Source organism: Neodiprion pinetum, chromosome 3 (genome assembly GCF_021155775.2).
Source record: "Neodiprion pinetum isolate iyNeoPine1 chromosome 3, iyNeoPine1.2, whole genome shotgun sequence".
Taxonomy (NCBI): Eukaryota; Metazoa; Arthropoda; class Insecta; order Hymenoptera; family Diprionidae; genus Neodiprion; species Neodiprion pinetum.
The window spans coordinates 31,690,201-31,701,019 of record NC_060234.1 but is presented as its reverse complement, the minus strand read 5'-3'; the positions used below and the strand labels follow the sequence as shown (position 1 = coordinate 31,701,019).

General features: G+C 40.2%; 1 protein-coding gene across 1 annotated transcript in view; it reads right to left on the bottom strand.

Moving 5' to 3' along the window:
* Nucleotides 1-3,358: 3,358 nt before the first annotated feature.
* The window catches only part of mbo (nuclear pore complex protein Nup88), a 106,393-nt gene continuing 98,932 nt past the window's right edge, over nucleotides 3,359-10,819 (bottom strand). The window contains exons 3-13 of the mRNA XM_046616394.2: nucleotides 6,407-6,532; nucleotides 6,156-6,330; nucleotides 5,948-6,045; nucleotides 5,653-5,839; nucleotides 5,365-5,525; nucleotides 5,104-5,189; nucleotides 4,672-4,910; nucleotides 4,480-4,593; nucleotides 4,134-4,360; nucleotides 3,640-3,888; nucleotides 3,359-3,531 (exon numbers count right to left, since the gene is read on the bottom strand). Of these exons, the coding sequence (XP_046472350.1) occupies nucleotides 3,468-3,531; nucleotides 3,640-3,888; nucleotides 4,134-4,360; nucleotides 4,480-4,593; nucleotides 4,672-4,910; nucleotides 5,104-5,189; nucleotides 5,365-5,525; nucleotides 5,653-5,839; nucleotides 5,948-6,045; nucleotides 6,156-6,330; nucleotides 6,407-6,532 (1,726 nt within the window). The 3' untranslated portion in view covers nucleotides 3,359-3,467. The remainder of the gene's footprint in view (nucleotides 3,532-3,639; nucleotides 3,889-4,133; nucleotides 4,361-4,479; nucleotides 4,594-4,671; nucleotides 4,911-5,103; nucleotides 5,190-5,364; nucleotides 5,526-5,652; nucleotides 5,840-5,947; nucleotides 6,046-6,155; nucleotides 6,331-6,406; nucleotides 6,533-10,819) is intronic.

Here is a 10,819-nt window from a genome sequence, read left to right as displayed (position 1 = left end):
CTGAGCGTCGCCTTCGCTCCTTAGCGCCGCGTTCGTTTACATCGATTATAATCAGGTAAATACACAGTGCGTAGGAGTATGTTATTACAATTCTAGAGATCGCTGTAAAGGTAACATTTACTTACCGCACGTTCCGCAGGCACGGTGAAACGAACTTACCGCACGCTGTATCAAAAACACTGTTGGAGTTTTAGAATTTCGTCGATGATGTTGTGAGCCCATCTTCAGCCGCATCACGCTGCGTGACATACAATATGTGCATGTATTACCATAATAGATATCAATCGCTGACTGAAGATATATATTGTCATCAACGTCCCCTATACAAGTATGTAGATCTGTTTGACCTTTCACAAGAATACTTTTATTCCATATTCCAATGAGCCAGTGTGGAAGTCATTCTTCTCAAGTTCAACTCATTTTATTTTCTAAGTTCTAATTACTTTGTAAATATCAATCCCAACATTCATCAACCCTCAGAATCAACGTTCGACAAAACAATTTCACATTCAATAGTGCTTTCTTAAACGTTGAAAATGAATCATTGTAATCAATTTAAACTATTTTTACCCTTTATTACTAATTTTATTTGCGAAAATCCATTTCGGTCGTGGAGAATGAGAAACTAAAAACTTTTTGCTGAATATAGTGAGGCTGACCCCTTTGGATTGTCAGTCAAAACTTTTAAGATCTTAGATGATGCTGAAATCAGTTCTTTTATGCTCTATATCGACATCATTTTGCGAGAGGAACCGATTGGATGTGGTCCAAAATCCCTGCGAGCAATGGATCAAAAGTTACAGCCGAAAAACAAAAAAATGTATATGGTCAGCTTTCTGCTGCTCGTGTTTTCTGCGTCATTTCTGTGCTGTTGGTCCCACGCTACTTTTGGTGCGTTTGCTGAGTTCCTACAGGGGGTCGAATGAGTCAAGAAACGGTCATACAAATCAGATACCAGACGACAAATTTTTTGCTCTAAAAAAGTGTAAAGCACACCGTCACCAACCGACAAAATATGGTGAAGAAAACAACAATGAAAAAGATCTACTATGGTCTGGCAAATTCCATAATAGAATACGGTATAATAGGATGGGGCCGAACATACATTAAACACCTGAAACCGCTGGAAAAAACTCAGAAGCTTATCCTGAGAAGCGCATCCCTGTAGAATAGAACGTATTCTACGGATAAAATCGTTCAAGAAACGGGACTACTATAGACATCAGACGAAGCTACGTGAAGACTTCGGTAATAAAAATACATAAATCAAGTTTAACGGATGAAGAATCCAAGATTGTACAAACGCATGAAACAAGGGCAAAGTCAACAAAGAAGTAACAAACTTGAAAACCCGGCGACAACAGGACAACATCAAGCTGACTACATGAGAAGAAATATTTATGACTAACTGACTAATGAGATGAGAAAACAGCCACGATGAATCTTCAACAAGGGAAGAGAATACTTTGACAATATTAAAAATCCGGAATGAACTGATCAAAACTAGAAAGCCAGAACACAGGATGGATGACAAAAAAATAATCATTGACTAATCGAATGCTAAACTCTGCACACCCTACGCTCAAGTATCCATACTTATTTAGGGATGGGCGAAGCAGTCCATATGGATGTATACATTACGATTTTTCTAACTTAAGGTATATAATAATTAAATATCAACGGTAGTGTCTCAGGTGCTAGCAGGTGTAACTGCGGAACGGGAGGCCTTTGATTCAGATCCCCAGCCTGTCAGTTGGGTCCTGAACAGCAACTGCCAATATGTAAGACGAGCACTCTGTTCAGGCGCCGCGTCGCTAGTCGGTGGTTTGGTGACAGGTCCGGCTACACCTGGACAAGGGTTTCGGCAGTTTCGCTTATCCATAGTGCGAATGCAGATGATTCTACCGACCACTGCCAACCCCCTGCTCTATTGTACTGTAAACCCAATGTATTGCAAACATATTTTAATGAATTGGCGATTATTATGATTATTATTATTGGAAGGCGAAAATCTGCAAAATAAGACAAGCAATAATTGTATGGAGAAAAAAAAAAATGAAAATTATTTCATGTAAATATGGTTGCACAACTATTGTAACGTCTTCACCGACTTTGTGAAAATACGGATACACTGAACTAAACTAAACTGATCTCTTTGGATTGTGGGTGAAAATTTTGATTTTTGACGATTTGGAAAAATGCTGAAATCAAATCAACGGATCAAGACTTACAGAGAAAAGACCAAAAATTTCCTTCACAATTTCTTTGTTGTTGGTCCCACGCTCTTTTCGACATCTTTCCTGCGTCTGGGGGTCTAATTAGCCCTCAAAGGATGAAGAAAAGCGATTCTGATGTTAAAAATTTCCATTTCGAAACATACATCTTCAGGTAATATCATTCGTTACTTTCTCATGTCTAATTTAGAATCATAATTAATTTATATCACTTTTCAAAAACGTATCATGAGTGGAACAAGGGATTGACGTGCAATAAATTACGTCCAATTTTCATCTATTTCATAACGGCAAGACCTTATTCGTAGAGGATATACGGCGTCTATAATACGTTGATACACGAAAATTTTAATCGGTGATTATTTCACAGTCATAATAATATCGGACGGTGCATTATGCATCTACGTACACGTGATGTAACCATTAGTTCTTGTCGTCTTTACGTGTCGATCCTGTACCGACTTAAGTTGCGCGTCGCAGACAGCGTCGTTTGACGATGAATTTATTTCGTCCATTTTCCGTTACCAAAGCCCCACTAGGGTAGCAGTCTTTACTGTATCATGAATGCAAGAAGAAAAAACACACGACAATCATACGAATTAAATTTTCTCTTCGACGAGCAAACACTTTGTGGTTGTTATGAATCTGCGTGAGGTATTGAGTTAGCGCTAAAACAACTCGTAAGAGTTGAAATACAGTCCCACTTTTTCAATAAGAACGCTCAAGTCCTCAAGGGGAAGAGTGTTCCCGCGAAATTAGAGTACCTCCATCATGCGCGCGCTTCTCGATTGCTGACTCTCACTTTCTTTTCTTGTAGACTTGGCGAGCTTATTGAGAGGTTCGCACGCGAATAATTCGAGCTTTGAAGTTGAGTCAGAGTGAAGGAACTGCGAGAACGAGAAACTGGGGATGCGTTCTTATTACTGGCGTTCTTATTGAGAGGTCGGACTGTATGCTTGTGTGGTATTGAAATTCTTCACTCCATGAGATCATACAAATCCAAGCTGTACCTCTTCTAAACGGTTAATGTTTATTTGTAGGATCGATGCAGACCTCATAGCGTTCTTGTTCATATCTCCCCTTGTTAATGTTTGGAAAACTAATAAGACGCTTAGTGGTTTTAATTGAATGAATAGCTTTTATTTATAACAGATTGAATCAGTATCGTTAAATTGTAGATAGAATTTGTGTTGGCTTCGAAATCACAATAGACTGTAAAAAAATATATGTAAATTAGGACAACACTTCCTCTTCTAATGATTTCACCGTTGACATCAAATTTGAAATTTTTGCTGATCTGCAAAATGATAAAGTGAGTCGGGTTATAAAATGGACTTGATTCCATTGCAATTACGATTTGTCAGTTCTAAAAGTAAGGAGATAACATTGATGAATAGATGCTTACATTTCCTTGAGGTTTGTCTTGATTGTATCTTCCCTGGCTGTGCTAATAATTATATTTTTGTTTGCTTCGAGTTTGTGGCAGTTCGCCAACTGCTCAGACTGATACTTTTCCTTGTATTTAAGCTTTTCAAGCTGCTGAATTAGCTCTTTTGTTTTGCTGCTAATTTTTTTAAACTCATTCGCTTCCTCTTTTTCGGCCACTGACATCGACGGCTGTCGTTGATTCGCCAACCACAAAACTTCTTCGGCTCTGCCAAGAAACGAGATCATTTGAAATATTCATTAACGTAATTAACATACTGCATTAACCATTCATCCGTAATCTTATTATATATTTATCCGATTGCTGATCTACTGCCATAAGTTATATAAATAGATAACATGCAGTATGTATAGGAATTAAATGTAATTATTGTACAGGCCTATCTGTGGCATCTAACATTAAGCTCTAGAAGTAGCCTGAAATAACTAATAATAGAAAAGGTCTTTCCGTACCTTCGCGCGAGTTCTTCCTGCTGATCTTTCATGTCTTCGTAGCGTTCAGCAAGACGTTCAGCGACTTCCTGTAGTTTTTTTTTCTGTTCTGCCAACAATTCCAATTCTTTGAGCTGATGAGTCTTCAGAGCTCGTAATGTACGGACTCGTTTAGCAATTTCTGTTCGCACTTTGTTGTGACGAGCAAAGTGTTCACTGCGAAATACTTCGGTGGCTCGCAATAATAGCTGAAGAGAGAAAAACCGTAAAATTCAATAGAACGCGATCTATCAATATAATTCGACAGTCTGCTAATCACGTGTTATTGCAACAACAAATCTGTATATGAAATATTCAAACGGTTTACCTGTAACACTTCCTGAGGCATCGATTCCGTGGTTGATCCAAACTTCAAGATAGGTTGCGACACATTATGCCTGAGAAGACTTTTGATATACGTATCGAATGCTTCCTTCGTTATCTGGAGTAAGTAAGTGATATTGATTTAAGCGAGCTTTGTAAATTTTTTATTATTGAGAATGAGTTGCTGCTGTCCTACCTTTTTACTGGGACTTGTGACTGGTTCTAAGGGCATAGGAGTTGGTAAATAGTAAAGATCCACCACAGATAGGCTGACTACTGTTCCGGTGTGAAGAAGCGCAATCATGATACATGGTTCTTGGAGAAGTCCGAAGCCCAGAACGGGAGCAGCTTTTAAACTGCTTTTCGTCTTGGTGCATACCAGATACTGAGAGCTTGACTGTGTTGATAATGATGGAAGGAACAAGTTTGAATCATCTGCGTGAAAGGAAAAACAAGTTCATGCGAATCAAGTCCGATTATTTACACGACTACATATTAGATAAAAGGATGAAAGCTCTTAACCACTATCTATTTTATGGTTGAGGTAATATTGCGGCTATTAGTGAAATAAACATAGATTTTAATAATCCGTTATATGTGACACAGTAAATCATTTGAATAATTTTACCATCTGGAGCCTGAATAAAGTCCGCCAATTGCGATACCATTGGCAAATTTACGACGTGAATGCCTGCGTTGTGAGAACAGAAGTACCTACAGAACAAGTAACAATGGTAATCGAGAGAAATAAAGTTTTTTCTACATTACGTGATAACGTAAAGTGTGCGATATACAAGTTTCTTCCTAAAAAACTTTCCAACTCATCTTAAAAATCACTAGAAATGTAATCCCAGCTTCTATTCAACATATTTGAGGAATTTTGTTATACCTCGAGCTGTTGCCACGATCCACGTGCAAGTGTACAGGGCATGAGTACTTCTTTTCAATGTCCCAGAAACCGAGTCCCAGCTCCATTTCAACACATTCGTACACGTAGAGGGCATCTTCTGGCGTGTGAAGACTAAAGGTCGATCCGTACTGTGACCACGACTGTATTGGTAGAAAAATATCAGTGTATGGTTTAGTAATATGCTTCCCAAGATCGATCAATGATTCACCGTAAGGTAATTGTTTAGGTAGATCGAAGTGACGGACTATGCGCGAAGGTTCTTCGTACCGTTTTTTCATCGTCTTCGAATTTTTCCTGAAGTAAGATACTGTGGTAGACCTTTCCGGTATTAGTAGCCACAACGACGAGTGGAGGCGTTGTCTGTAGGCACATTATCGAGCAAGAGTCTACGCCGTAGTTGTCATGTGTCCTCGGGTATATGGACAACGGACCTGTGACCACTGGTTTTTCGCCTCTGTAAATGCACGAAGATATTGTTAATCGATGATGTAGCATGCTAGGCAATCATGCAGCGCGCGTTTGGAACACCTATCGTATATATAGAATAACACTTGAAACGTACTTCCCGTTTAAAATGTTGCCGTGTACAGTATAGACATTTCCGTTGCCCTTCAGTACCAAAATCGGCCATTCTATATCATTCCAATCCACATCTTTGCTCTGTAATAATGATGCGTTACAAACGTGAAGGTATATTAAAGCGAACGAGCAACAGAATTGGTTTGGATACCGATGCAAAATTTTTTCTAGACTTAAATGGGAAATCGTACTTGACTGTCCTTCCTATCAATTTCCGGTCTGAGAGTCGGAGTAGCGAAATCGAAGTCCACTGCAGTTTCACCCAAAGAAGCAGGACTAGGTATTTTTGCCGGCGAGCTAAACGCTGGACCAACAGTCCAGGTCTTGATCAGGGATTGTCCACCATTTGGCTCACACTCGTATAAGCTGAAGAATCAAGTAACGTCGTTGTGGAATTGCATGATATTTCAGACGAGAAAACGTGTTTGAACCAACGACTTACTTGAAAGTGTTCTGCGATGTCAGTACGAGGAGATGACAGTCTTTGGTGGAAGCTGGATGCCAACGAACGCGTCTCACTTCGGTCACAACCGAGCAGTGAAATAACCTTTCATCGAGACTGTGGCTCCTGCAAGATACAAACGATGATCTACATGTGTTTAGATGTGGATTACGTGTTTTCTGCTTATCAATTGTTGAAACAGCAATTCTGAATGCTGTTGAATTTCTTCGAGTCATAAAGTGCATAAATTATGAATTAATTAATTTAGAGATAGAAACGCTGATTATAGCACGAAGGGACAATTGGAAGCATATATTCTTCGCCCCTTCCCCACACGTCTACCCTCTGCGGAGAGTCGTCGTGATACGAGGGCGTAAGCTGAAAATAATAATTATTTTAAAACACAGCGCGCATACGTTGTCCTCGGGCCTCAATTACGTGTGTTTTATTTAAAATTCTGGACCAGTTCTGATTATCTCGCCGCCATACTGCGACGCCGTGTGGAATTCTAATGTTTGATTATTCCCGCTTAGTCTCTTCTTGTCAGTTCTCGAAGTACCCTTTTCCATCAGCATCATGCAGTGCATTTGCTAGCCGAATACTGTATTTCGATTTCAAATTGAAGATAGTATTACGAGGAGTCGACACAGACAAATACTCGATGCAGAAGAAATCAAAGATTTTTGTAACGTAACGCAAGAAGATTAATTAATCTTTGAGTGAACTTGCAATAATAGTGGAGAAATGAGAAGCGGATTCAAGGCAGACTATAAATATTTGTGTGGGTGAGTGAATCCTTGTTTGAGACATAAGAAAAATGTTGAGAGGATACTCTGTATACGTGACAGCATATTCCTGATTCTATTTTTTAACATTACCGTGCACTCGTGTTCGGAGTTATTAATGCCCATAACATTGTACACCGGGTATGCAGCACTCACTGGCTATCCGAGTTCTTAATAATTGATAAAAATGAAAGCGCGCATGAAGGGCGGACGCAATATACCCGTACTTTTTATCCGCGCAGGGGGAGAAACAGCCACAGAGGGTGACGGACTGCAGAAAACGTGTTTTCCTTCGATCCGTCACAATTCCGGGATTATAAATATTCATGTATATACCTAGTATTATTTCAGGATAACGGAAAGATTAATCTCGATCTTCCCGCCACAATCACTCGAGGGCAGTGCTATAAGCGCAGTTTTCCGTTCGGAAACAATTCATATTAAGTCTAGCTTGCGCGTTTACGTATATATTTTGCTTAATAGGCGCTAGGAGACATCCGGGGACCTGAAATTTAGCGCAATTGTAGCGGTGTAATAAATTATAAATTAGACAAAGGCTGAACAAGTTCGTATACTCGACTTGTACGCCGGTATTCTATACGACGCTTTATACCTATGCATACTTCCATCGCTTTTGCAGCTTGGGAGTATTTACGGTACGGAGTTTTCGTTGGCATACGTAGCCCGGAATTCACGTCGTGGAACGCCACTCCGGGCTTTGTAAGGCGAATTAAAGAAACTAGTAATCCGAATGCATGTACGTACATATTTAACGACGGTGAGCCGCGGGGACTCTGGATGTGCAACCTTCTGCACCATGGAGAATAGGGGTTTTAGTAAATGCGACAAGGGGTTAGCGAGAGTTGAGAACAGACTTTGACAAACAATTTCGTCTCACGCGCTGGAACCGTACAAGTGTGTTTCATTTATTGGGAAAACAATGCATTTTCAACAATTTTGCAATCAAAGTTCCAAAGTTCTCTTTTAGGTCGTGGCATCTTTCAACCAAGGTTTGGAAACATTAGGTTCAGCTATTTGCGTAGATAAAAAGCTTGAAAAAAGAGAAATCGAGGATAAAGAAAGACGATTGATGGAGAGAATCGTTGGTTCAAATCCGTTACTACTTAACGTAGAGTCTATAGTCTATAGTACATTTTATAATGAAATAAAAGAAACAGCCTTGACGGCTCAGGTATAATTAAGGACTTCTAACAGGGTTGTGTCGCGCAGGGTAGTGTCGTAGAAATTAAAAATAATTTCCCTGACAAATATATAGGTCTATATATAGGTATATTCTAAGCCAAGAGAGACTTTTGAGTCGTAAGTATAATAATTTTCATAAGTATAACGAATGCAAAATAAAGTGTGAAAATTTATAGTAAGACTCGAGAGAAACGTCTAGGAGATAGTTCCAAATGAACTCAGGCTCATGAAGCGCTAAGTGAAGTATTAAATTTTAAGTCGAAGAATCTCGTTAACTAATGCCTGAAATTACAGAGGCATGGACGAAAACGGCAGTGCCGCGTCCTTCAGCGATTTCTCGAAATGAAAGATTAAAGAGTTGATTAGCAATCAGAGAAAATCTTTGCACCTGAAACTTCTCTTCGAAATGACAGCGAATACTTAATGTCCCAAGCGCTTGAAATTACGTTGAATACCTACAGGTGTAAATAGCTACTCCATGCGTTTGTTACACAGCTCATATTGCTAATAGTGACACATTGTACCCGTAGTGACGTTTCTTACAAAAGACTTTATATAGAGTATCTATTATCTGTGAGACGTAACGACGGGCTCGATTTGTACAGGTACAATATGGACCAAGTCGAGCGGGACAAAACGATTTCAGGGAAACGAAACATTCTCTCACGAGTCTTGTGCCGGGTCCTGAAACTACAGGTAAGCAACCGTTATTGAAAAGACTTGTTTGCCGAGAGCGGCGTTGCTAATGATCAATGGCCACCACCGTGGAGCTGTGGAGCTGTTCTTTTCCTCTACGGCGCACATTCATCGTACATAACACACATACCTTATATGCATTGTACCTACGTGTGCAAATGTGTATTTCTCTGTTTATAGGTGTATGTACACACGTATAGTTGCGTGCAAGGGACAGGGATTAGGGATTTGAACGAAGTGGGAAATCGCTGGGGTGTGTGTGGGGGGGTTCGCGAGGCGGCGAACAGTTAAGCATTAATGGATTTATAATCTAATGAATTTTTAGGTTACCTCTCGAGTCCCGCGGGTGGACTCCGGTATTTTCGTGGGGATTTATTGCCGTGCGAGAAAATCGTTTATCTCGAGTCTCCGGCGTCGTCGTCGTCGTCTCCCCCCTTCGCCCTCCACCCTTGCCGACGTGCCTCAAGCCGACCGCTCGCCTCTCTCTCTCTCTCTCTCTCTCTCTCTCTCTCTCTCTCTCTCTCTGTCTGCACGCCAGAGTGCCCACCGTTCTCATTCTCACGAAAATCATTTTCCATATCCAACGAAATATCAAATCTCTTACACATTTTCCCCGAATTTTTGTTAGAGTGATTTTAAGCTACGTTCTCACTGCGTCGTCAAACCTCTTACTTGGTCATTTGACGAATAGCAAAGTACTTATGCCAGGCTTTATACCTCGTGTGTTCAGGGGTCAATGCATGGCCCATGGAAGATTTCCATACTTTCTACTTGTGTTTTTTGGGCGCATTCAAAAACATCAGTCATTCGCCAATTATATGATATAACTGCTGTAGGGGCACAATGATTCTATTTTTTTAATTGTTCCAATACTTTGAACAGGGACCTCAAAATATGCAGGTTTGTCACGTCACGTAATGTCACGTTAAATTTGGTCCTCGTTTCGAGAACACTTAAAAGTAGAATTGCTTTAATATTTGCTTCGATACTAATTTTACGTTCAAAATTTGACTGGCAGTGACATCAATAAATAGTAAATAATACTAAAAGTCTTACATAAGGTACGAGGATTTTGGGAGAGAATAAGAGGAGATGATGCACGCATCGATTATAGCGAGTATAGATTCAATGACTGTTAATTGATATGATAGGAGACAAGATAAATCACGGAGTCTCGAGAGTTTCTCGCAGAGCGATTCGGGGGTGTTTCAGTATGCCTCATTGTCAGACGGTTAGCCGTATTCGGAACCGTTCTACTACAGATGAAGTCGCAGTGTAGAGCGGTGATGCGGAAAAAGTTGAATTAAGTAACCAGTGAGCGACGAAGAGGAGGCGGGGTAAGGTGGAGGAAAAGTTAACAATTGAATAACTTTATAATTTTTGGTTTTCTTTAATTCCCGCGATAATTTTGCTCCGCTTCATAATTCTCGTCCGACCAGCAGTCGCTCTTCCACCCCCCCGAGACCCCCGATCCTCGTCTCCGCCATCATCGCCACCGCCACCCCGCAGTCACCTACAAGTTTATGATCTATATACATGGAACTGTAAAATTTTGTCGCCATTCGCTCCTCCTCTTCCCTCACTTTGCCTGGCCGCTCTTTCTCCTTCGCTTTCGTATATACCTACTCGCACAGCGCATAAGGCTGCAGGTTTTCATTCGTTTTAATATATGTGTTTTTGTTCTTTTCTTTTCTTTTCTCATTCTGAAGATTTTTATTATTATCCCAAG